The sequence below is a fragment of the Anas platyrhynchos genome, chromosome 27, assembly GCF_047663525.1.
Source record: "Anas platyrhynchos isolate ZD024472 breed Pekin duck chromosome 27, IASCAAS_PekinDuck_T2T, whole genome shotgun sequence".
Lineage (NCBI taxonomy): Eukaryota > Metazoa > Chordata > Aves > Anseriformes > Anatidae > Anas > Anas platyrhynchos.
The window spans coordinates 4,197,185-4,223,455 of record NC_092613.1 but is presented as its reverse complement, the minus strand read 5'-3'; the positions used below and the strand labels follow the sequence as shown (position 1 = coordinate 4,223,455).

General features: G+C 48.3%; 3 protein-coding genes across 20 annotated transcripts in view; 1 reads left to right on the top strand and 2 right to left on the bottom strand.

The window, feature by feature from the left end:
- Window positions 1-1,362, bottom strand: part of ANKS1A (ankyrin repeat and sterile alpha motif domain containing 1A) — a 105,900-nt gene extending 104,538 nt beyond the window's left edge. For 7 of the 18 annotated variants that reach the window (XM_072028569.1, XM_072028570.1, XM_072028571.1 and 4 more), the window contains exon 1: window positions 1,076-1,361. In XM_072028569.1, coding sequence (XP_071884670.1) covers window positions 1,076-1,317 — 242 coding nt within the window. In that variant the 5' untranslated portion in view covers window positions 1,318-1,361. Of the gene's footprint in view, window positions 1-1,075 lie in introns of all 18 variants that reach the window. The other 11 variants (XM_027445034.3, XM_072028565.1, XM_072028566.1 and 8 more) reach the window with 3 other exon arrangements.
- Window positions 1,363-2,956: 1,594 nt separating this feature from the next.
- TAF11 (TATA-box binding protein associated factor 11) lies at window positions 2,957-6,094 on the top strand. Its single transcript, XM_027444896.3, has 4 exons — window positions 2,957-3,320; window positions 3,488-3,575; window positions 4,102-4,198; window positions 5,352-6,094. The coding sequence occupies exons 1-4, from the start codon at window positions 2,992-2,994 to the stop codon at window positions 5,480-5,482; spliced, it is 645 nt and encodes a 214-aa protein (XP_027300697.1). The 5' UTR covers window positions 2,957-2,991; the 3' UTR covers window positions 5,483-6,094.
- Window positions 6,095-6,376: 282 nt separating this feature from the next.
- The window catches only part of BLTP3A (bridge-like lipid transfer protein family member 3A), a 34,843-nt gene continuing 14,948 nt past the window's right edge, over window positions 6,377-26,271 (bottom strand). The window contains exons 3-21 of the mRNA XM_027444886.3: window positions 25,687-25,725; window positions 25,141-25,232; window positions 24,764-24,953; window positions 24,162-24,302; window positions 23,424-23,594; window positions 22,093-22,270; window positions 21,142-21,228; window positions 20,382-20,546; window positions 19,725-19,867; window positions 18,814-18,955; window positions 18,130-18,323; window positions 15,863-17,412; window positions 15,446-15,642; window positions 14,678-14,832; window positions 14,422-14,569; window positions 13,375-13,640; window positions 12,458-12,566; window positions 11,770-11,885; window positions 6,377-10,401 (exon numbers count right to left, since the gene is read on the bottom strand). Of these exons, the coding sequence (XP_027300687.3) occupies window positions 10,276-10,401; window positions 11,770-11,885; window positions 12,458-12,566; window positions 13,375-13,640; window positions 14,422-14,569; window positions 14,678-14,832; window positions 15,446-15,642; window positions 15,863-17,412; window positions 18,130-18,323; window positions 18,814-18,955; window positions 19,725-19,867; window positions 20,382-20,546; window positions 21,142-21,228; window positions 22,093-22,270; window positions 23,424-23,594; window positions 24,162-24,302; window positions 24,764-24,953; window positions 25,141-25,232; window positions 25,687-25,725 (4,209 nt within the window). The 3' untranslated portion in view covers window positions 6,377-10,275. The remainder of the gene's footprint in view (window positions 10,402-11,769; window positions 11,886-12,457; window positions 12,567-13,374; window positions 13,641-14,421; window positions 14,570-14,677; window positions 14,833-15,445; window positions 15,643-15,862; window positions 17,413-18,129; window positions 18,324-18,813; window positions 18,956-19,724; window positions 19,868-20,381; window positions 20,547-21,141; window positions 21,229-22,092; window positions 22,271-23,423; window positions 23,595-24,161; window positions 24,303-24,763; window positions 24,954-25,140; window positions 25,233-25,686; window positions 25,726-26,271) is intronic.

The following is a 26,271-nucleotide window of genomic DNA, read 5'->3' as shown; positions in this document are numbered from 1 at the left end:
TGAGCCCCCAGCACCCCATACCCTTAGCCCCAGTCCCACATCCCCAACCCCGGGGTCCTACAACCCCACAAAGCCTGGCTGATGCCTTCCAGCCCCACACCTCCTGCCCCAGGGGTACCTCACAGCCCCACAACACCCCAAAACCCACACTTCTTACCTCCCTCCCCAAATCTCCCGCTGCACAGCCCTTCAGATCTCCCAGCCCCATAAAGACCCCCAGCGCTGTGCCCCTAAAGCTGTCCCCAGTCTGCACACCCCTATTCCTTCTCCATGACCCTACAGCACCCCTGTAACTCTAAATCCCCACAGCCCTCCCATGGCCCTACAGTAGCCCCACATCCCCCATAACTCTAAGCCCCCAACAGCCCTCACTACCTCGCTCCCAGACCTGGAGCCCCCCATCCCACAGCCCTTCCCGTACCCTCTCACCCCTCACCCAAAGCCCCCTACAACTCCTCCACCCTCTGGCCCTAAAAATGCTTCCCTTCCACCCCAAACCCACCGGCCCTTACCTGAGGGTCCCCTCCCCATATCCCCAACTCCTGAGCCCAACACCCCCAAAGTCTCACCGATCCCTCACTGACCCCAGAGCCCCCCACAACCCTCCAGAGCCCCCTATAGATAACCACAGCCCTACAGATCCCCCCACAACACCCTAAAGTCCCCTATAGCCGACCACGAACCCCAGAACCCCTTAGAGCTGACCACCAACCCGTAGAGCCCCCACCAAGCCCCATAGCCCCCCACAGCCCCCTATAGCCAACCACAGCCCCACAGAGCCCCCACAACACCCTATAACCTCCTACAGCTGCCCACAGCCCCCAGAACCCCCTAGAGCCGACCACCGACCCCTAGAGCCCCCACAACACCTCAGAGCCCCCACACAGACCCCACAACCCCTTATAGCCGCCCACAGCCCCCCAGAGCCCCCCACAACCCCATAGAGCCCCATAGGATCCCCTACAGCCCCCCAGAGCCCCCTAGAACCCCTCACACCGACCCCACAGCCCCCACACGGACCCTCAATACCCCCATACATCCCCCCCCAGCCCCTCAGAGCCCCCCAGCCCCTCACCTCAGCAGGCTGGACAGGGGGTGCCCCACTCCTCCTCCTCCTCCTCCTCCTCCTCCGCCACCCCCGGAACCTCCACCGCCAGCACCGCCACCGCTGCCACCTCCTCCTGCTCCTCCGCCACCTCCTCCTCCTCCTCCCCCAGAGCCGAAGCCGGAGCTGAGGCGCTTCCCCGACAGCAGCTTCTCCACGGCGGGCAGGTTCCCGGTGCGGGCGGCCTCCAGCAGCTCCTGCTCCTTCCCCATCGCCCGGCACGGCCCGGCCCGGCCGCCGCCTGCCCCCCCCCCCCCTCCCCGCGGCCCTTCCGGGGCGGGGCCGGGCCGGGGGCGGGGATGAGGGGCTGAGGGGAGGCCCCGCCCCCGCCGCCAGGTGCTGCTTTCATTTTTTGTTATTTTTTTTTGTCGTTTTTTGGAAAATCCTGGGAAAGTCCCCCCAGGGTCATCTGCTCCAAGCACCCCCCCACCACTGTCCCCACCGAGCCGTGTCCCCAAGCACCAGCCCCAACCTCTCCTGGAGCCCCCCCAGGGACGGGGACTCCCCCACCTCCCTGGGCAACCCGTCCCAACGCCTGCCCGCTCTGGCTGAGCAGAAATGGCTCCTCATTGCCCACCTCAACCTCCCCTGGCACAGCTCCAGGCCGTTCCCTCTGGTCCCAGAGCAATGAGCTCTGCCCTGAGCCTCCCCGTCCCCAGCCCAAACCCCCCCAGTTCCCTCAGCCTCTCCTCACAGGACTTGTGTCCCAGGCCCTTCCCCAGCCTCATAGCCCTGCCCTGGACACACCCCAGGGCCCCAATGTTCTCCTTTTACTGAGGGTCCCCAAATTGAACCCAGCACTCAAGGTGCAGCCTCACCAGAGCAGAGTACAGGGGCCGATCACCTCCCCGCTCCTGCTGGTTACACCATTCCCCACACAAGCCAGGATGCTGTTGGGGTCCATTTTGTGCATTAATGCAAAGCAGGGGGTGAAAACGTAGTGGGGCAGGCCCTGGGGCTCTGAGCACCACAGGGGGTGGCTGGGGGGCCATGAGCCAAGAGGACCCTGCTGGGGCATGGAGCCCCCCAGGGGCTTTGTCCTGGGACCATGCAGCTGTGAACCACCTGGGGGCCCGCTGCTGTGCTGGGAGGTGACCGAGCACAGCCAGAGGGGCTCAGAGGGCACTTCTTGCCCAGGGGGACCATGGAGCACTGCCATGGGTAGCCCAGGGAGGCTGCGAACCTCCTCCTCTGACACCCACCCTGCAGCAGGGCTCAGAGCAGGGATCCTGGAGGGTCCCCGGCCGTGCTGTGACCCTGGGGGTATCAGTGTGACACTGGGGGGTGGGCACTGTGTGTTGCCCACACTCACAGGGGCAGGGGCTGCCCCCCAACAAGTACCAAGAAGGACATCAAGGCCCTGCAGCGTGTCCAGAGCAGGGCTATGAGGCTGGGGAAGGGCCTGGGACACAAGTTCTGTGAGGAGAGGCTGAGGGAACTGGGGGGGTTTGGGCTGGGGAAGGGGAGGCTCAGGGCAGAGCTCATTGCTCTGGGACCAGAGGGAACGGCCTGGAGCTGTGCCAGGGGAGGTTGAGGTGGGCAATGAGGAGCCATTTCTGCTCAGACAGAGCGGGCAGGCGTTGGGACGGGTTGCCCAGGGAGGTGGGGGAGTCCCCGTCCCTGGGGGGGCTCCAGGAGAGGTTGGGGCTGGTGCTTGGGGACACGGCTCGGTGGGGACAGTGGTGGGGGGGTGCTTGGAGCAGGTGACCCTGGGGGGCTTCTCCACCCCTGCCAATTCTATGAAAAGAGCCCAAAGTCTCCCCTGTCCCCCAGCCCGGCCTCCGGCCTCGTTGCCGTGGCGACAGCGCCCCCCCCCCCCCCTCCCCGGCCTCCTCCTCCTCCTCCTCCCCGCAGCTCCGTCATCGGCAGGCGCCGGCGCGGAGGCCATGGCGGAGGCGGGCGAGCAGGGCCGGGAGGAGGCCGCGGCCCCCAGCCGCGAGGAGCCCGCGCCCGCAGCCTCGTCCCCGGCCGGGGATGGGCCGGAGGCCGCGGAGGACCCGGCGGTGGCGGCGGAGGGCGAGGGGGGAGAGGCCGGAGGGGCCGGGGAGCACAAGGCGGAGGCGCTGGACGGGGAGGTGAGGAGCAACGAGGGGGAGGCCGTGGACGGGGAGGACCCGAGCCTGCAGCCCTCGGCGGCCAAGAAGGTGAAGCTGGAGCTGAAGGAGCGGAAGGAAAAGAAGCACAAAGTGGACGAGGACGAGATCCAGAAGATGCAGTGAGTGCACCCGGGGGGCTCCGTGGTGCGGGGACTGGGAGCGGAGGCTGTGTGAGGACAGGGCTCCGTTCCCTCCCCGGCTCCGTTTTGTATTGCTGGAGGCTTAGGAGGGCTGAAAGAGCTCCAGAGTGTGTTTTCCTGACAGTGATTAATTCTCTCCGCTCCAGAATACTGGTCTCTTCCTTTTCCGAAGAACAGCTGAATCGCTACGAGATGTATCGCCGCTCTGCCTTCCCCAAAGCTGCCATTAAACGGGTACGGCTTCGAGAACGCTTCGCCACGGGAAAAACCTGAGCAAAACAAAAGGGCTGAGCCCTGCAGAGCCCGGCCCCGGTCACAGCCAGGATCACGCAGGGGGCTCCTTGGCTTGTGCAGGCTGCGGGTGCACCCTCCTCTCCCGCTACATCTCAGCCTGTGTGTCCGGGAGCGTTGTCCTTAAATCTGCTTTTATCTGATTACATCCTAGCTCAGTGCTCTCATGTGGCTTATGCAGTTTAAATAGGAGCTTATCTGAAATGAAAGTGGTTTGGGGGGGCCATGAGGCACTAGGAAAAAGTTAGTACAGGTTTGCAGCTAGGTAAGGGTGTGCTAAAAATATTGATAGCCAGCATGTGCCCAAAGCTATTAGACCTTGCTCTAAAGATTAATTACTGCTGTTCCAGCTCACTTTGGTAGCTAATGGTTGACACTGGACGGGCTCAACTGCTAAAGATGATTTTAAACATGTCAATGCTGCTGTGTGTATGTTGTTCAACTGACTGCTGCTTCTTGGCTTGTCCAGCTGATCCAGTCCATCACCGGCACCTCGGTCTCTCAGAACGTGGTTATCGCCATGTCGGGCATTTCCAAGGTCTTCGTTGGAGAGGTGGTGGAAGAAGGTAGGTGCAATATGTTATTGGTGAGTAAAAAGAATGCAGTGAAAATCCAGTGCTTAAAGGAGAGCAGAAAGACAAGAAACGACTGGACATTTTGTGGCTTTCTGTCCAGCTCTCTTGCTTCACTTGCTATCCTGCCGGGCTCTGGTGCTTTCAGCAGTAGTAGAAGGCTGCTGTTAAGAATGGAAGGGAAGTGTGGTGGTGTCCATAGTCCACTTTAATCCTATTAATATGAATGCCTGTCAGTCAGCAGAGATGGGTGACTACTGGCCTTTTTTTTTTTCTATCTTCTCTGGAGAAGGTAACTTAGGAGCTCTTGCTACATGTCAGCCTGTGAGCAGGCTGCAGCAGGGTAATAAAGATCTCTCATTAATACTGCTATGCACAAATTCAGCTTAGAAGAGCAACGCGTGATTTAAGCCTCTTAACCTGCAAAATTCTTTGTTGATGCGATGAGCTGAGATCTCCTTGGGACACCCTGTGAAGGCTGACCCAGCTGCATACCTGTCTGTGCTCTGCTTGTGCCTTGGGGAGGAGAGGGTTCTCGTTTCTCAGGCCAAGCAGTTAGCACAGACTTAATTGCACAAAACACGCAGCCTGCATGATGTGGCTTTGGCACTTTTGCTGTTTCTGACCATCTCTCCAGCTCTGTGTGTTGCCAAAGACAGCCTAGAGAAGCAGTTTCACTGCTGCAGTACATTGCTGCATGTCCTTGGCAGGAGACATGACTGAGACTTACCAGAACGGACAGAAAAGAAACTGATCTTTGAGTCTGTTGTAGGCTGTACCTTCCCATCACTGCTGTGCACATAGCACCCAATCTAGGGATGGTTTTAAAGTAGCAGGTTTAAGATCATGAGGTCGTGTTGAGTTTGTGCGTGACTTAAAGTAGCTTATTCCACAGCAGCTGGAGTATCTTTAAAAAGAAGGTTAAATGGTATTAATGCCTCTCGGACTGACTTTTATTTTAGTCAGAGAAACAGAGAAAGCAGTTTTGTTCTTGTGTATTAATGTGAGCTGTAAAGCCCGAACAAAAATGTTATCTGCTGCCTTTATAACTGAAGCTCAACCAGTAGTAGGCTTATCAAATGTCATCTGTTAGGAGACCAGCTAAGCTTATCTGTCCTGCTCACGTGAACTCTTGTTTTTTGTTTAGCTCTGGATGTGTGTGAAAAGTGGGGGGAGCTGCCCCCTCTGCAGCCTAAACACATGCGAGAGGCTGTCAGGAGGCTGAAGTCACGAGGACAGATCCCAAATTCCAAATATAAAAAGATCATCTTCCACTGAAGCATCCCAAGAGCAGCAGGAGAAGACAGATGTTAGAAGAAGCTTCCAGCTGTGCTCCTCACAGCAGCTGCAGCAGAGCCACGAGACTGAAGCGCTCCCAGCCTCTTGCTGCCTGCAGTCTTCTCTGAGAACCTACACCAAAACGCTCTCAGTTCAACTTGATTTTAAGTAACTTTAGCATCAAGGTTTGTGGGGCTTGTTTGCAGTTTACAAACAGCCATTAATGCTCCCAACACGGCTCATGGGGTAAAAGAAGTGCTACAGCTGAAGTTCATCGGGTGCAGTTACCCCATCAGCCTTATCCTGGCGTGAGAGGCTCCCCTTCCAGGAGCCCAAAAGCAGCACGTTGTGCACAGGCTCTTGTTTAAGGAACCCCAGGCAGGCTTCCTGCAGTGACTGCTGAAGGCTGGCTTGTCATCTTAGTGCCGTGCAGGAGCCAAATCCCCAACCGGGTGCCTCAGGGTCTTCTGGCCCAGCAGCCTGGGGAAACGAACATTCAGCTTCTTCAGCGTACTTACCCCCCAGGACCATACCTTCTGCTGGCACAGACGTGGCGGTATCTCTGTACAGAAGTGGTTTTTTTTGTACATTAAACTTGTTGTTATATTCTTAGTCTTGCTGGGACAGCAAGTAGTAATTGTGCAATGGTGTTTTTGTGATTCAAAGTAGGGAGAGCGCACTGCGATCTGTCTCAACCAACCCCAACATGTTCACGAAGCTTCATGCCTCCGGCATGCAGTGTTCCATTAGCACATGCTGAAAGCTGATGCTTCTTAAGTCAGCGCTCAGCTGTTCTGCCCAAAACCACTTTTATGGAGCTGTCTAGAGAACAGTACAGTCAGGAACATGAAGAGGGAGGAAAAGTGAAAAAAAAAAAAAAAAACCATGAGCCTGTAAGGAGGTTAACAAGTTTAATTTCGTGGTTCATAGAACCAATAAATGCATGAGTGGAAATATACTGCAACAAAGTTCCAATACTGCCTAAAATTCAAGTTCAGACTTGTACATTACCCACCTGTACACAGAGTATTCCCCTTGGAGCACACTTCTAACTAATGTAAAAGATGCTGAGGCCATGTGCTCTTCCTCGGGTAACTGGAGTAGAGTTACACCAAGGATTAAGTTGGCTCTCATCATAACAGAGTCCTTAAATACAAGACTCTAAAAAGTAAACTTTGCTAATCATCATCAGTGGAGTTTTTGTCCTCCCATAGGCCTTACAGCAAGGAAGAGGATTTTGTTTTACAGTACTTTTTTACTGGTACTTAAAACAGAAAACAAGGGAAGTGCTTGAATTCTTACACAGAACTGGTTGACTTGAGATGCTGGAGCAAGAAACTGAAGAACTTGGCCCCAGCTCTCACCAGCCTGCACCCACGGGAGTGTAAGTGGTTCTATGACACTGCGAGTAGGCACCACATCTGAGAAAACCCTTTTTACCCTACCCATTTCCTAAGCTGGCTGGAGATGAAGCTTGACCCCTACTCAACCAAAAAGTCATGAGATGTGAAAAAAAGAAACCTCCCATTTTCAACCAATTAGTGACTAAAAAGTAATACCATTGCATTCCACCTAAGGCAAGCATTCTTGGATTTCTTGCTTCACACAGAAAGGGGGAGCAAGCACAGAAGCACAAAGGTTTGACTAAATAAAGTTCAAGTTCTGCTTATGTGGGCTTTGTGCAGTTCATAATGGTACTTTGAGCTCTTTGCATACAGGTTTTCACAGCATGGCTGTAGATACACGGATGCTTTGTTACCTCCTTGCTCTCAGCTCTGAGAGCTCCTCACAGCATCTCAGTTTAGTGCAGCAGGTAACTTGCACTTCTGAGCCTCTGCTTTTACTTCTGAATTCTATGCACGAGGCAGTATTGGTGAAAGAAATGCCCACTGATGCTTAGAAAGTTAAAGTGCATTTTCCTCTCGAGAACAGGCCTGACAGGCCGCTCTGGGACATTTCCCATCACAGGCAGCAACACAAATCCAGTGTGACAGAGGCTGCACCGAGCAGGAGATGGGTCACAGAACGTGCTCCAGAGAGAACAGCCAGGCTGTCTAACAGGACCGAGCAGGAGCGGTCCCCTCCTGGGGAGGAGGGAAAGCAAACTTGCAAAAGGCACAGCAGCATCCAAACTTCACATCCAGCCCAGGCAGAGCGGGTGGGGAGCACGAACACCCCACGCATCGCAGCAGAGCCTTTGGCTCCTGTGCTTCTGCCAAAGGCAAACCCTCCTCCTCTTAATTCACTCATGGCCGCCTCCTTCCAGGGTTTCTGGGAGGAAGGCCAGGCTTTTGCTGCCAGTCACATCTGGTTGTAGGCACGGGTCAGTCAGATCTTGGCAGAGAAGGATGGCAGAAGCACTGGACTCCAGCAGCATGGTCTGCCCCGAGGCTGTTCAAACCTAGCAGACAAGGACTGAACTCCAACAAACGTCATTTGAGGCTACCTTCAGTCTAACGGAGTCACACACTGAACGAGGAGGATGATCTGAACAGGGACGTGGTTTCAATCGCCCTCTGTCTCTTACCTGCTCTCTTTTAAGTGTGAAAGCTAACGACCGCAAGGAATTCACTCTTGGTTCCCTGCAGACCACAGGCAGCAGTGCCTCCACACCTAACCCAGCATGGTAAATACGTCCCTGTTCCCCTAGGGCTAAAGAAGAACTAAAATGATCTCAGGAGTGTCTGTTAAAGGGAACTGCTCAACAGCTCCAGAGTTAGGCAAAGGGACAAGTATGTAACAGGTGGGGAAACCAAACCTAACTCCTAAATCATTTTCTTTCTTTTGCATAGCTCCCAGTCCTCAGCTGATCATGGCTTGTCAGTCAGAGGCTGTTCCATGCAGTGAGCAGGATTAAAACCTTACGTTACTTTAGCTGAACTAATGGAGTAATGCTTACACAGAAAAAAATAGAAAAATCCATTAGAATAAAGTTTTGTGTAGTGTGTTCATCTTTTAAAAAGAGGGGGTTACTCAACTTTTCTAGACAAATTGTTTTCATCTGATTAATAAAGGAGAATCCCAAGGGATCTGTCACCTCTGCTAGCATGGCAATCTGTTTGACATGCACTAAGAAGCATGTGCATTGGAAATCGTGCCTCCACACAAACACCAAGGTTATCTGGAAAAATCCAAATCAAAGTTTGAAACACGATAAAATCAAACAAACTCTGCACACAGTAAAGATGATAAGGATAACAGGGGAAGGAATGGGCATCCATCCATAATGTAGATGGGCTGGAAGTTTCACCATTCCATGTTAGAACAGGACAAATTCTCCTCTGTAACAGCTTATCCCTTCATGACTGCCCTTTTCAGCTGCTTCTTTGCTCAGTGCACAGACCACGTACTACCTGGACTGGTAGAGCAAAAATACCACGCACCAGTTTGCCTCTTGGAGTGGATTTGATTCTCACTTCATAAATGACATTTCCTTTTTTAAAACTAGTGCTCATTTCCTGTTTTTCTAGTGTTTTCCTTTTTTCTTCCCTCCACACTTTTGAATGCAGTTTCTTTACAAATGACATTGCAGAGACTTCTCCAAGGAAGCTGCTTCACGGAAGGTGAGAACACAAATGATGCTCAACAAATAGCTACTGTTTCATCTCCATCCCACAGCGAGCAGTTCATAGCATCTGCCTCCACCCAGAGGGACCTGGCCAGCACCCTTCTCCTGACCCACACACCAGCATCCCTGCTAAAAGACATTTAAGACTGGGTATGAGCTCAGTGCTATTAAAAATACATGACCCTGTAGGAGCACAGACAGCTATCTCTGCAGCCAGTACTGCTTTCCTCTCTCCACTGGTGAAAATCTAGCACAGAATGGTTTGAGGACGACACACATGCCAAATGAAATGCATAGGGCTTCTCATTCCATGACTTAGCCAGCTTCCTTCACCCCGATTCTTTGACTGTAAAATTAAAGAGAGATTAAGCAGTGCTTTGTAATGAAATAGTGATTTCCTCCGTGCTTCTGCATCAATGAAGCCAAATATTGCAGGATTGAGAATGAACTAGACCAAGTCTAATATGCTCCTGATTCTGTCATGACGTGACAAGTTACTGGTGGAAAAAGAGAACTGAAGAAATTTCTTTACTATTCTGGCCCTGCTCTTGAGGGGATGCTGAGCTGTAGCCCCCTGCCTCCCCTGTAGCCCCCTGCCTCCACAAGGAGGAAATCCCCTCTGCATCTCCCACACCTGCTGACCTAGGTCTCTGTCTCTGCCAACACACGAGCTTTCACATCAGAGCTCTGAGAGATGTTTTCTGCCATACCTATTCCCTGTCACTCCTCGATGGGGTGAAGTCAGCTGTCCTCCTTTTGCTGTGTTCTTTAGCACGCGTGAGCGGGCAAGAACACCAAGAGGAAGGGCGAAAGAAGCAGAAGCCCTACACCAACCACCTCTAGATGGGAGGTGAGGGCTGAAAGCAAGCTGTCACTACCACCGTGTGGACGGAGAGACGTGGGGTCCCCGCACCAGCTTCTGACCTCTTGTTTGTAGACCGAGCGCTGCCCTGGGTCAGTGACAGATGGTAGCACCATATTGCCAGGACAGAGGAAAGGGGCAGCAAGCAGTAAATCCCCCTGGCTCCTTCGGTGTTGCTCAGCCATGCTTTTCGTCCTTTCTCCCCGTTTCAAGTGTATTTTGCAGTCACAGTTGGTTTCCATTCTCTGAGATGATCAGTCTGCAGGAGGTTGACCCGTTTAGCAGCAAGGTAATCAAACCAGCCGCCTTAGTGCTGGTGGTGGGTTCACTCCTCCTGAGCAGCTGCAGCCTGCACCTTCGCTGTCAGAGCTGGAAGAGGGGATTGTATTTCCTAATTTCCTGCAGAAGGCGAGCCTTGTCCATGTTGGCTTCTGCAAGGGCTATTTTCATGGTCTGAAGTTCCCTTTGCAACTCTGGCAGGTCCTTTAGCTACAGGAGACAAACAGAAAAAAACAAACCAGGAGTTCCCAGAAGTAAGCAGCAGGGCAGATCCAGCTACACTGATCTGCTCAAAGAGGAATACCAAAGCAGGAGCTTTGCAGATGAGATAAACTGCATGGTACAACCACACAAAGCTCGCCAACAAGGTGACCCAGGCTGATTTACAGGACTTGCTAACTGCTGCCTGCAGACTTCTATACCTGTCACTGGCGTCAGCTCAGGCTATCTAATGACTCAGGCTGCCAGCAATGGCTACCTAATGACTTTTTCCAGGACTTCCCTTCACACTTCTAGCCATAGGAACAAGACTTGCAGTGGGCAAGGTTTTTTCCTGCTAAGCAGCTCGCTGACTGGGGATGAAAGTGACTATACAAAGAAAGCAGAGTGAAAACAGGGCTCTGGTCTGCATTCTTTGTTTTACATGGGGGCCTGATACACCTATTCAGGTTTGTTTAATTTAAAATGATAGCTGGAGCATGCAGATGCTTGACATTCCTGCTTCCTGCCTCCATGAACAAAGGTAATTCTGTCCTCACACACTGCCAGAGCAGCTTCATGCACAGGACAGGGTTTTCCTTGGCAACTCTCAGAAATATTTTTACTTAAGAGTTTAGCCTTTGCATTTGGTCCTGTGAAGTTCAAAAATATCAGAAAATAAACTGATGCTAAGCTACTGTAATGACTACTTGCTCCAGTTCTGATCAGGGCCCTGACACTATAAAACAAGCAGAAGAGGAAGTCTCTGTACTAAATGGAAAAGAGAAAGATGAGGAATGAAGTGGTGTTATCAATTAATGAACAGAATCCAAAGTCCCAGCCCAGTTCTGTATCCAGTTAGTCCCACTGCACCTTTAATATGTATTTGTCCCTAGCAATTGATCAATTTATCAAGTAGACTTTATATCAGACAGGAATTGTAAGTAAAGAATACTGTGTATTATACAATAAGCCACTTATCTGAATTCCAGTGGCAAAGAAAGTTTAAACTGAACAGCAAAAAATTTAGGTGACCTGAAGCTCTCCCTGGCTGTAAGACTTACTCTTCCCTGACAAAAGCTCTCTTTGTGGTTTCACGATTCCTGTTTTTGCTAACAAGGAATGAACACAGCAGAAAGACAGAGCCACTCAGGAAAACAACAGGTTTCTGAAATGGAACAGCAGTGATTACACATTTGGCAGGGCATTCGTATTTCTCAGAATGCCTGCAAAGGGAGGTACGAACTGCTTTGTGTGCACTCCCTATCTGCAGCACACCACGCCTACTGGTAACTGCAAATACATGAAGACAAAGGCCAATTTTCCAGCCTCCTGCCAGCTAACTAGTTGTCTAGACAGCAAGAGGCAGCAGTGACTCACCTGCAGTCCACGCACTCCTCCTGGGGGTGCTGCCAAGACACACTCTGCTGGGGCCTTCTGGTCTTGAACAACTGGTTCAGGTTTTTCCAGTCTCAGTGAGTCCTCCCCTCCTGGAGCTGCAAAGGATAGAAAACGTTCAGGTGTAGGTATTAATGCAGCAGGGTTCTTAGGACAAAAGGAAAAGCTTTATAATTCTTTTTGCTTGTTTTAAACAATAAAATTCCCACCCACATTTTACAATGAAGAAGCTAAAACAGGGGAAGAAGCAGTAATCTGTCCTGACTGTGTGAGCTCAAGGAAACACCAAGCACGAATTCAGGCTGCTAGTTCACTGTTTTAGATATTAACGTGTTCTGCCTGAGGTATCAAATTTTCTGTCCAAACAATACAACAAAAGCAGCAAGAACTAGCGAGGTAGGACTGCCCACACCCACAGATTAATACTGCAGAGCAACCAAAGGACCAGGGTGCTTGCACTGAAGACAGAACATCATTTGTGCATTCTGGCAGGAGTGACCACAAAGATCATAATTAGGGACCGCTCACACTCCAGAGCCCATCGTTCCCAGCACAATGATCACACTTCAGTTCCAGTCTCCTCTAGTGGCAGGCACAGCAGAGCACCCTACCTCCAGCAAGGCCTGGGAGGTGCTGGGGGAGAATAAATGAGATTCCTGACTCTGCTGACCTGTTAGATAGAAAACTCCATCATCTTTGCGCTTCACAATGATGTGATCTACTGCCAAGGTGATAGGAACAGGGCCAGGGGAGGTAGGGTATACCCGAGGGCTGTCATCCTGGAAAAAAGAAAAGAGAAAAAAGCAGAGAGGAGATGAAATGTTGTGAAAGCTCTGGCAATCCTACAGAGGGTTCCCCTTGCCCCCAGCCTTCACAGGAGTAACGTTACCACTGGCAGCACTGCCAGAGCATATCGAGGTCACCCACCATATGGAAAAGCCTGGCTTTATATACAGGGCATGGGGAAGGCCCTCACGCAGATCACAACAAAGCTCTGTCATACCCATAATAAAGGCTAAGGAGAGGCCATCTTCCTTAGCACTACTCTCACAGTTGTCCTGTGAATTCCTGAGGCAAAAACCTACCAAAATAAAGCCGATATCCCTAAGCCTGAAGGTTTTTATGCTGCTATCTGGCCACACTAGTTCCTGGTTGTCTGTGGAGCAAACACATTGCTTTCAGAAGAACTTCTGACAGTTTTCTCCCCTTCTAAGTATCAGACAGCTATTATACGCTGTTTTGTCTTCCATCCATAATTGTTTAAATTCTTACAAAAACAGTCAAATAATTCTTATTTCACATTGGGAGAAGTATTTAATTCTGTTTGCTTTGAGTCTGAAAACAGATCATCAACACAGCTGAGGAGAGAATCTGAAGGTCAGGCTCCCGTTTCTAAACAATCTGAGCACTCAACAACCCTTCTGTGTTACTTGTTTATCCATAAGGCAATTTTTAGAAACCAAATAAAACACAGTCAGGAAAACAGGACCTCTACAGACCCATGGCCATCTCACAGCATCCTTACCCAAGCAGTATCATGCAAGTGAGCTCTGCTCGGGATACCACCTTGGTTCCCTATATACCCACCTTCAGTGTGATTTTGGCATCCACAACTTCTATCTCCATGGGGATCACCTCGGGGATTATTTCATCCTCAAGGAAAGGGCCAAGGTTGGTGAGGAAGGACATGAAGAGCTCTGCTCTGTAGCTGTGGACCAGCATATGTAGGAAGCCATTCTGAACAGCAAGCGATGAGTGCACAGCAGCATTGGGTCCTACTTCAAGACGCAAACACACTTCTGGCTGGGTCTTCTTAGCTTCAGGGACTGAAGGCTTCTCCACACCTGTATCTCCTACAGTCAAAGCAGAAAGGCCTCATTGCAGAACATCAGTAGTAAGACGTTAGGTCAAAATAAGAATTTTGAAAAGCCCTTCACTGTCCAGGCACAGAACAGTCAAGTTCACAAAGGCAGCAGTCTGAAGCCATCTTCCTCATGAAAGAAGTCCAGGTTTCAAACGACCAGAGTTCACACCACAGAAACTACCACCAGGACCAGACTCTCCAAGCCCCTGGAGCCAGCCTTCTGTCCCCAGCTGTGCACATCTAAAAGTAGCCGTCATCTTGCACCTACACCAGTTGGCCAGAAACTCACCACTCAGTTCTCCAGAGCCAGTCAGTCCTCAACACTACCTAAACCTTGTATTCATTTTGCCCCCTTGTGGCTCTAGACAGTATTGATAAGAAGAAACAACTAAGAGTCCAACAACTCCTGCTCGGGCTTTCACTTAAAAGTTTTTGGTTACACTTGTGTTTTTGTGTTTTTTGTTTTCATGCATTTTAAATTTGAACATACCCGGGGGGAAGTACCCTGTCCCAGAAGCATTATTCTCAGGGCAGGAATAACTTCAGGGTTTCCCTAGGTAACTTTATTCCTCTTTTAATTTATTTCACGCATCCTAGCAGGAAAAAAAAAAAATCCCAACCAAGGATTAGAGTTTCACTGTACCAGATATCATCTAGCTTAACTGTGTAGGTACTTTGGGAGTTTCATGAACACTGAAATACCAGTTAAAATGAAAGACACCTTGAGGGTGGCAGTTATCACAGTGTGGTTATAACAGCCAGAATCTTACCCACATAGCCACGCAAGTATTGCCACATCCCAACGTTGTTCAGTTGCTCTGGGACCACGTTCATTACTTGTAAAGCAACAGACAAATCGTCACCTCGTGCCTCTATTCCACAGTTCACCTCATTCATCTTCAGTACCAGGACTGACACCTGTAACAGCAAGTGACAAGCTCTCTTATTAAACCACCACCGCACTTTGAGTTCACTTTAAGATTCACTTGGAGGCGGTATTACAGTGAGGAGGAACAAAACTCTGACCAGCTGAAGGCTGGGGTCCTCTCCGCTCTGTGAAGTAGAGCTGTTTATTTCAGGAGACACTCCACCCTCATCCTCTGCCATCAGGCTTGCTCTACTGCCCGTGTTGTTGTGGGCCTGAAGGAGATGTCCTGAGGGAAGAGGGTCCAGGCTGGGCTCTGAAATGGAAGCAACAACAACAACAGTTTGATTCTGTTTCTTCTTCTGGTTTTAAGCAGTCCTGATCTCAGTATCTGCCTGAATCTCATGACTTATCAGCTTACTCCAACCTCCAGGGAACTCTCTCCAGCTCCTTAGATGAATTTAATTAATGCGTCGCTGAAGTGTGCAATGCACAGTGCACCCTACTTCTAACCATCCCTTAATCCCCTAATATATTTAATATATTAGGGGATTATATATATCTAATATGTATCTAATGTATCTATACCTAATATAATCTAACCATCCTCTAATAAACCCCTCTCAAACACTATGGACTGTCCACCCACCTGTATGCATCTATGGTTCTTGCTCTAGTATGGCCAAATAAACACCTTAGAACACCACTGTGATGGTACAGGGGACACCCTTTCCACTCATTTATACTCATTCTCTCCCTCAAAAAAAAAAAAAAAAAGCCATCTAGAAAAGCAGAAAGAGTAATTTTGGGTGAACTGCTCATGACCTGCAAAAAGAATGAATAGCACAACAGAATTCCATGAGACCACAGCACGAGGCAGTCACCCATGGCAGAAAACTGAAATGAGACTGGGGACGAGTAGTCCTTACCAGAATCTGTGAGCATCACAAAGCCATCACTGCCATCGCTGTCCACGGACAGCCCGTCCTCGGGACCACTCCCATCCACGGATGTGGTGTCAAAGGAGTGCTGGGACGCCGTCCTCTTCATGGAGAAGAAAGGCATTCGCCTGCTGCCACCTCCACCTGGAGTCACTGCTCCCTCTTCTGCTTTGGGCAAAGAATCCCTACAAAATAAATAAATAAATCAATAAAGGCAAACAGCTTAGCCTTGGGATTATACAGGTATTAGGCAGGCTTTAGCATCCTTATACCAATCCCCAAGAGATGAAGGTCTAACCTCTCTCTGGCCCATATGGCACACAGAGAAAGGGAGCAGTTGGCCTGCACCTCCCCTCCTTCCCGGCAGCCTTGCTGCTGCGATGCACGGGAGGATGCTCCACTCACTTGGCTGGGGGGAGAGAGAGCATTTTCTGCATGGTGGAGGTCATCTTCTCCCGGCTCAAGCTCAGAGCGTCTTTTGTTATAGACATGGCTTCTTTGGTGAGGTCCATAGTCACATGCAGAGCTTCCTTGGTGGCATCCTTTGTGATATGCAGCGCACTGGACAGCTCCACCTCCAGGTTCTTCAAAGGGATGAGTTCTGCCTGGCCGTTGAGAGCGATGTTTCCTCTCTCCACGGGCTGCACTTCCAAGGTTGGGCTAGAAGGGAGGGCAGGAGGGCTCTGAGGATGACTGCTGGGCTCTTCTGGTCTTTCTGTAACCAGGGCTTCTACAGCTTCATGTGCTTCCTCTATCAGACCCTTCTCCTCCACGGTTTTACCTTGCGGAGTTGTACTCAGAGCTCCATCGCTTGCAGATCTTTGGAGCCTCTCCAGTGGCACACCGGTTACGTTGGTACCTGTACCTTCAATCTCCCTGTCCTCTGGGACCTTTGAGGTCCCGCACATTCCCTTCTCAGAACTGGTCTCAGATTTCTGCTCCTTCTCTTCAGCTGCCAGCCCCTCCTTGCTGTCTGAGGGTGAGAGCTCCGACTCGATCAGGCTCGTTGTGTCCGAGTCGAGGGATCTGGGTTCCAGGCAGGAGCCTGGAGCAGGGTTCATGAGCAGGGCCACTTCAGCACTGTGGAACAGAACTCCCACAGAGGCAGACATGGGATCTAAAGGAGACCCAGTCACCTCCTGGGTATCCTGGGCCAGCTGCTCCTGTAGCGTTTGCAGAACTTCTTTCATCCTGAGCAGCACCAAGTATTGGTAGTGGTTGAGCCGAACTTTGACGTGAACAGATGAGGACAAAAGCACGTGGATATCAGCAGAGGCTTCCAGCTCTTTATCATCTACTCCATCATCAATTTCACACTCAGACTCTCCCAAGACATCCATCGTGTCTGCGGCCTTGTAGACATTCTTCAGATCCTGGTCAGTCCTTGATCTTTGGCAAACCCCATGCTCTCTGGAGAGGTTTTCATTCTTGGAGTGATTGCTGAAACTGGCAGAAGGCTTGATTTTTATATCAGAGGCAGACGATTCTTGTCGTTTAGATATCTGAGCCTGCCCCCATCTCTTGGGAAGACAGGCCCAAATGGAGAGGGGAAATGGGTCAATAAAGCTAAGGGCTCTGCCCTTAGAGCTCTCAGCACCCTCAAAGTCCAGGGAAAGCTCAGTGAAATTCATAGACCACAGATCTTCAGAAGCAGAGAGTTTGCGCAATGGCTGGGGAAAACCCGTATGTTTCTGAGGTCTGTCATCCACCTCGTATGCATGGCGCAAGAAGAGGGTGTGAAGGAGGCTGAAGTTATCCTGAGACCTCGGGAACTGGGTGTAGCTGGAGTGGAAGAATTCCGAACTGGCAAATTTACGGAAGAGGCTCTGGAGGTCCTGGCAGCTGCAGAAGGGAGCGTGGCGGGTGTTGGTGGCAGTCATCTCCGTCGCGCGGATGCAGAGCGTCTGCGGACGGTCTTGGTGGTCAGTGACTTTCTTCTCCACAGGGATGTTGAGCTATGGGAAGAGAAAGACACTAGAAGTTAAGCAGTGAGAAGGGAAATTAGCAGAGGCCTATCCTGCTGCTTACACAGAAGATCAGCTGTGGAATATAGAAATAACTGACAAGTCTTGGTCGCTACTAAAATCCCAAGAGCTGGACTAGACTCTCAACTCATCCTTATCTGAAAAATTAACTATCAGGGAAGAGAAATCAGATGCAAGGAAATTTAACCTTAATTTTATTTCAGCTTCTTTTACCATCCACGGGTTGTGTAGCAGCTCAGCTCACAACTACACACTTTGATCTTTCTCTGCAAGTACTTACTACACGGTCAGGCCTTTAAGCCTTTGCACAAAACTGCTATCAAGTAGTCAGTGGCAAACACCATCAGATGTCGATGCCGCAGATGCATGCCTGTTGGTACTTTCTCACTGGAGTGAGTCAAAGTGGTTTCCAAAGGGCAGAAAGCAACTTTTGGTTACCTGAGCCAGCAGTTTTTCCTTAAAACTGTTTTCATAAATACCGACTTGCCTGTCTATTCTGGACTAGAACTTAAGCACTTGTTTACTGCTCATAGAAGAAAACAAAATTAACTCAAGCAGTAGACACACAACAGATGGGGAAAGGGGGGAATTTCACATGCTCAGCCTGGACTCCAGCTATGTCCTGGTCTCATGTTCCTTACACAACAAGAAGGGAGAGGACACTGAAGACTGAGAAGTGAATGGTACCTTCAGCCGGAAGCCATCCAGTCGGACATCAAAATGCTCATCACGTTTGCCTGAGTCCTCCAGCTTGTAGATGGCTTTGAACTGCTCCAAGCTGCGATAAAGATCCAGACAGAAGAGGTTTATCCAGAGCATGCTTGCTGTATCCAGGGTAAGCATCAAACCATTCAGCTGTACATACAGGTTTGGGCATGGAACTAGAACAGAACAGAATCAAGATGGATTAATAATAGCAGAAAAGGCCTTTCAGGAAGTCTGCAGCTCAGCGTACAACCTGCATCGACAACACCAAAGCTTAGGGCTTCAACACCCACTGCAAGACAGATCTCTTGATGAAAGGGAGAAGCTGAGATGCAGCAGAGAAGTGACATGTTCCAGTTCTCACATCCAGTTAGCTGCAGAGCACTCAGAGCTCCCTAGAGTCCTGCTCCAGTGCAAATCAACAGAGCAGAACACCAAGAGCTGACCAAAGCAGCTTCTATATGCTCACACTTTGTACCAGGCAAACTCTATCCCACTATCTCAAAGGCAAAAGAAAAAAAAATTAGACAGGCAAACAGACAAACACCAGGAAACTGAACAAAAATGGACACCCATAGAAGCCTCAAGAATTCACACCTAAAGAATGAAAAGTTGACTGATTTTTTAAGAAACTTATGAAAGAAGGTGCTAACCTTGGTGTATTACCTGGAAAGTCCTGATTGTCTGGGAAGTAATACTCTGTGAATTCAATATGGATTGCAGAAACCTGATCAGGAAGGTTGAGGAATTTTCTATTACATGAAAGCAAGGTCGAAGGTTTCTTACTATGCTGACCAGCTGTAGAAACCTGAAAATATAAATGGCATGCAGCTGTGCAGAGCCCATGTTTGGCAAAATAAAGCATCCCAGTAACCCTGCTGTCTCCCACATTCAATCTATCTCATTTACACATCAAACACACTATGCTTTCAAGTAACAATAAAACTTTTTTCTACCTTCTAATATTTTCAACTCCTCTCCTTTGAGGGAATTCAGTTCTTTATATCTCGTGTCACTGCTAGTAAGACCCACAACAATCAGAATTAGGTGATGTGAACAAACAGAACTGAAATCTATTGTACCTTTCTTCAGGATTAACAGCGTGTTGCTAAATCCATTATAATACCTGGTACTGATTATGCTCTTACAATGGGTACACGGTATCTGGATGTAGGGCCTGATCCACTCTAATGATCCTTTCTGTCCTGGGTCAGAAATATGAGGTAAGATGCTCCTCCTCTGTCAAAAATCCATATCCTCACTAACTTCTCGAATGCATGAAATCTTTTATCCTGGGCTTGCCTATGAAAGTTTAGACATGAACACACAGAGTGCAGAAACTCTGTAGTTATGCATGCAATTTCCTCTGAACATGAAAATTATCAGCAGTTCATACCAGGTTTAAGAGTTGTACATGCAACACAATAACAGCTTTTGGGTTCCCTGGTTGCATAGCTTTGATTGTCTTGGATTACATGGGATTTGCCTGATTTATTTGCATCACATCAAATTAAATTTCTTTTGAGAAAAAAAAAAAAAAGGACATGGATGTCCACGGGCACTGCTCAAATCCCTACCTGGTGAACATCCAGGTCATCCACACGAACTACCACACAGCTGGATCGAAGCCGGTTCCAGGGAGGGTGCCGGAGCTGTGGCAAACTTGAAGGAGGTACACGGCCTTTCTCCAAGGGGCTTTTCTGAGGACTTAGGGATGTATCTGTGGGGATGGAAAAGCAGAAGCAGCAGAGTTTTACTCATCTCCTTTGCAATGAACTTCACCATCAACCCCAACACGTATGTGCTGACACAGCAGAAATAGCAGCCCCAAAATTAGAAACAGATGGGCACAGTTAGGAGGAAAAAATCAAAACTTTAGTACTTGTAAAAGAAAAACAGCATCAAAGACTGGCATGCTCCACAGCAACAGAACAACTTCCTCAGCTAGGCTTTTAACCATCTCTTTTATCTATTACATGCTCACTTACAGAGGAAAAAAAAAAAGTAAGTTAGGAAAGTGACCGCTGCAGCCTGTCCATTCTTGCTGCAGTGTTGTTCCAGTATGATATCCATTATCCTTTGCCACTAAATTTCTGATTTTTAGTGTGCTATGGATTTCTGCACCAACAAATCTAGCTGCTACGAGTCAGTGAAAGGGAACTAGAGGTATTGCTGCCTGGGGAACAACTGTTACCATCTCCAGCTTTGTCAGGAATTTAATCAAACATCTTTACCTGGTTTCCTTTTGAAGGGGGAAAGTGGAGTCTTGGCAAAGGCTGAGTCCATTGCTTCGTAATGCTTCTCAATCTTGCTTTGAAATTCACTGACCAACCTTTTTGCCCACTGTCCCCGCGCTTCCATTGCCTCGCTGTACCTCACCCAATGCTTGCAGGCATCTCCTGCATGAAAGTAAACATCCTGGCTTTAAAATGAGGTTTCCGGATAAACACAACACTCCTGCTCCCCTTAAACCTACATAAATCTGTAAAGCACTCCCTTTAATTGATGCCACATTCAGGAGTACACAATATGCTGCGTACTAAGCACTTGTGGAGCAAGAGCAGCTTTCCAAACAACAGAGCTGGTCCTACCAGCCAGTGTTCTAAACACAAGTGTTGGGAAGAATGCCATGGTCACACTTTTTCTTGTTTCCTCTGTTAACCACAAACAGATTTTCTCCTAGGACACATCCTACAACCCTTTCAAACTGATTAGGCACATGTTAGAACCAGATCCAGAGCTTAAGCAACCAAAAAGGAATCCAAAGTTTCAACTTAATGGCTTATGACAGACATAAATTTGTTCCTTTCTTTGCCAATAACTTGTCAGTCATCCGCCAAGAGATAAACTAGATTAACCCTGTCCGCAAGGATTTAAGTCCCAAGTCTTTTGTGTAGTCCTTTCTTCCTGTCCTGCTTGAAGCCACGGTGCAGTGCTGTTCTTCAAATTGTTTTTATCTCCCTTCTCAAGCTGGGAGGACACTCTCTCCCTTACCTGCCCGATGGAAAGGATAATAGTCAAAAGCCATCCTCCTGAAGGTCAGCTGCATAGCACCGCCCAGCATCCCATGCTTCAAAGTGCCTGTAAGAAACAGAACAAAGAAAATTACAGTCAGCTCTGCAGTCCAAACCCTGACTCAGGATAATTCAGGACAATGCTCATTTGATTGCCATCACTGATGGTTACCATGACTAGCACGAGCATATCTTAAAAAGTTGTCTCAAAATCTTGTCCTAGGCAAGGAACAGGACAACCAAACGTAATAGGGCAACAGTCTATACTGTAAGAACCAGACCTATAATCTCAAATGCCAAATTACAAGGTCCCATCGCTTTCCAGGCTCCTGTCAATTACACTTTTCACTGCAATAACCAGCACTTGTTTTCTGAACACTTGCTGGTATGGCCAGTGAAATAAAGACAATAAAACCATGCCAAGATGTTAATAACAGCAGCTCAGGAGACAGCAATACACAAGCCAGTTAAAAAAAAAAAAAAAAGCGATGATGTGGGAGGGGATTTATTTATTTTTCCTTTAACAGGAAGATGTATTGAAACAAGCTGTCCAACTGGATCAGAGATGTCTGTGCAAAGAGAGGGAGGGAGGTGGGAAGGGATATTTACCTCTTAAGAGAGAAAAGATAGTCAAAAACCTCTATTCTCTATTAAAATATATTATCTAGGAGTAAAACAGACACTAATTAACAAACCCTTACTTGAAAAGAAAGGGGTAGGCAGTGGAGTGGCAAATAATCCTTGCAACTATGCTACTTTGAAGATCTTGGACACTGTAAAAACAAACATTTTTTCACCAAGAGGAATAATCATGCTTAATTCCCCTTGGTCAATACCACATTGTTCCTATAGCATATCCTCTGATCCTTCAGTAAACACTGGATTATTTTTTTCCCTCCTGCAGTGTCCTGCTGACGCTGCTCTCAGTTACCTGACTCTCGAGTGTGGCTGTCATCACAAATGTGCAGATCCAGGCGTGAGATGAGGAGGTGGTATGATGACTCTTTCATGTCATGTTTATCGAAGTACTGACCAATGCTACTTGCATTCGGGGTGACTCCAAATGGCTGAGACCAGGACTGCTGGGTACTTGGAGCAGGCGGTGTGATCTGTTAGAGAAGAAACAGCTTGCTAAGAAATGATAGAAGGCTAAAGAGGCGGTGGTGGGGAAAGTTAGAACAGAATTAAATACAACTCATGCAGTCCTCCGGGCTGCAAGGCATCAACCTAAGGAAATCCAACGGAGAGTATAGGAATCTGGATCCTTCCCTATGTTGTCATGAGTAAAACCCTTTGCCTGTGGTTCTGCCTCCTCTATATCAAGCTACTGTTAACTTGTCTTGGAAGATGATGTAAGACTGAGATGAAAAGGGCAAAGTATTCCTGATCTCCCTTCTATGTAATCTCACTGCACTAAGCACATAGTCCTCCTTCCCCAGAGTTTCCACCACCAGCAGTGAAACTCCTCTTCCCTCACGTTCCCTTCTTCTGAAAATACCTTTTGTCCTTTGCCCTATGTATGTAGGGATTACTCAGCACAGGACTTTGTAAACAAAGTGGTAAGGGAAGTACAAGGTTACTGGTTGTTTTAAGGTTCTCATAGACTGCTAAGCTGTATGTAAACCAAAGAACAAATGAGACCAAATGAAACAAAGAACAAACGAGAAAAGAAACAGCAACAACAACAAAAAACACACACAACCAAGAGTTCTCTCCAGAGTATTAGGCAGGAAAAAAGAACCCCTGACAACAACAGTAAAATTGGATACCGATATTTTCCCTGGAGCATCAGAGCTCACTATGATTTTATGTCATAATATATTACATCAGAGCCCCTTCCCCCAGGCCTGTGCAGACTGACATTCAGAGGCAGAAAAGATTATTTCTAGAACATATTTATTTCTTATTACTAAATCAAATTCCTGTGGGATCCTCTGCAACTTTCTATAAGCCAGCCCAATCTGGAAAGCCACACAACTTACCACCCTCCTTAAACAGAATCCAGAATTAGACAGAATCTAGCCCATGACTATTTAAGAACATTCTTTGATGCTTAGTGGCAACAAATTCAACTCCTTTGGTCATTTCTTTTCTCAACAATAGCCCACAATCTATGTGATGCTGACCAAGGAAGCCTAACAGTTCTCACCAGGGAGATGCTCTGTGAGTGTGGGCCAGATGATGTGCAAACAGAAACTGTCTCGTGCACCTTGTCTTTTCCTTTTTCCTGGCAAGCCAACGTCCAAATCATGCCTCACTCACCTGTACAGACTCCGGTGCCAGGCTTTTCCTCTGCTGGGCAGACTTCTCCATGGCTTCACTCAGAGACTCTGCGTACTTCATCATTGCTTTCAGCTGAGAGTCTGTCAGCACCCAGAGAAGGTCATCAAGAAGAAACATCAGCTTCGATGCCACCACATTGCAATCTTTGGTCTGAAACGGCAGGAAGGTGTCAGGGACTGCAAGAATTGCTCACAATATACTTTTCTTGTAATACACAGAAGCTGCAGCAGAAACAAGAGGTGCTGCTCCGAAACTCATCCAAGAAAAAAATTAATTCATCTGGTGGACATCTGCAGTATGTCATCTGAGAAGGAAAGTAGTCAATGCTACCTTCTCTTTAGAAGAGAAATTACTCACCATTAAGAAAAAAAATGGCATTTTTTTGCATCTATTCCCCATCACATTTCCACTGTCAGGTTAAAAAAAAAAAGGCTAGTAGGCTTTAAGCTCCCTATAAAGAGATGACAGATCTCCTCAGGATGAGAAAATGGATTTTAAAATTGGCTCCACACATATTATTCTCCCCGGGGACATAAACTGCTCTGACATTTGGTAAAGAACACAGCTATTTCCAACAGAAAATAGAGCGGTATAGCAGCTTGGACTCAGTATTTGTAAAGGAAAAGAACCATTGCTGAGGGATGTGGGAGGAAATATGCATCATCATTGCACCAGGCAGTGAGAAGGTACCCTTCAAAGCATGGGTGAAACACTCACCCTTCTCTTAAGAGAGATCTGGATCCTGCCCTGGTTGGTAATGAGTCTCAGAGGAGTAGTAACAGGATCCTGATCACCATTGTCAGTTGCATCTGCTTCTATCCGAAGTGTCTGCCAGGTGAGTTCTTTGAATGTCAAAACCTACCCAGAAAGAGGAAAACGCTGAGATTTTCATCAACTTCAAGGATTACACTAAACCATTTTTAAATGTGGAATGAAACAAGGCCACGGAGAATCATTCAACATGCTTTTCCTCTGTGGTTCCTGTACAAAAACATCATCATGCCCCAGGTAATATTTAACCCCCTCTCTCACACTGAGACCAAAAAAAAATAAAAATAAACAAACAAAACAGACAAACCACCTGGGCATTCACAGCTTCTCCAGCTTCATTCTCACAGATTACAGGAGCTTAGAGAAAGCTCTGAACCTAAGTCAGCTCTCAGCACCTCTGCTGCAGCACTGCCAGGGAAGTTCAGCGAGGTTCCCTGATGTTAATTAGGAGAATTCAGACACCTGCTCAATAGCCCAGAGCACTGGGACAGCCCGGAGTGCCACTTTTCTGGGCACGTTATAATGGGTGACATACGAGGACTCTTTACCTCTCCTCTCTGGGGATCTGTAATGCGGGTGAGCCTCAAGTCGCTCTGCTGCCAGTTGGGGTTGACACTGTAGCCTTGGAGCTGCCATAGCTCAAAAGAAGCATGAAAGGCCTTGGAGTGAATCTTGATAGTGATGGAATTGACAACAATAAACATCCCCTCGACGACCTTTTCAGCAAAGCCATATTCACTGCAAAGAGAAGGTCCTTTAAGTCACCATTTGTTATGGTAAAAGGCCCAGGTAGACTCCAAGATTTATAAGCAATATTAGAACCACTAAAACCCGAATTCGGAGAGGTCAGTGGTTAACTGTCGAGAACAACAGCCTCCCAAACCCCAACATGTCAGAAAGAAATCCCAGGGCTCGGGGGACTGACCTTTGACCTGCAGCAAGAGCAATGGGAGACTGTCCATTGGGTGGCCGAGGCTCTTCACATGTTCGCATCTCTACCTCCACTTTATCCAGGTACTACAGAAACAGAACAGAGGATAAATAAATACGAGACAGAGCCTCAAGCCCAGACTAACATCCTTAAGTCTGGCACTCTAGTACAGGCACAACCAAGCTGTGCAGCCTCATGTCAAAGCTCTCACATCAATGCCAGATTTGTTGGGTAATCTGAATCCCCAGAAGTGGGGGGAGAACAAACAACAAAAACCAGGCATAAGGTTGCCCTGGACCTCACTGAAAGCTCAGCCCAGCTCTATCCTGCGGTGAAATGAGGGTCTCGTGGGAGGTCACTCATCTCCTAACAGGGCTGTTCTCAGAATCTTCCTTCCCCTGGGTGCTAAGGGCCTGGAGGCTTTAGGTCAGATGAAAATTTAAGAATGTACTTCATGGTTTCCCTTCCCAGAATTTTTGTCAAGTAGGAGGGATTAAAAAGGGTTTGGAAGAAAAGGAATGAACAAGAAAGAAACATTACCAGGCAGATCGGGTGTGTTTTCAGCTTTGTCCACTGGATCTGAAACAGTAAAGTCGAGGTTAGAAGAGTTATCTTCACATTGGAAAGCTTAGGAGATATCAGTGAACCATCTGAGCACAAAGTTCTGCTCTGAGAAATGACCACAGGGACAGTCCACCGTGTCCCACTGAATCCGGCTCAAACAGGCTCATGCAGACAAGTGATAAGACAGTCCAGCTGCCAGCTCCATAAAGCCAGCTTAGCTTTTGGATCCAGCACATCATCACAAGTAATAGATGTTCAGCAGGTCAAATACTAATTTTTCCCATTCCTTTATGGAAAATGTTCTTGTCCTTAAACCATTTGGAACTAATTGCTGCTGTTATTAGAAATCAGCTGTGCATAAACCAATAATATCCTATTTTATTTTCTTACAGCAATACTTGCTCTGCAGTTCTTGTAGGAGGGAGAACAAGTGTTTGGTACTAAAATAAGCAGATCTGACTCTAAAAACAGATAGAACAGAGCAGATGAATAAGACAGGCTGGTTTTTGTTGTCACTTGGCAGAGTAGAACCAGATTTTTTTCATAGCAAGTCTCTTCCAT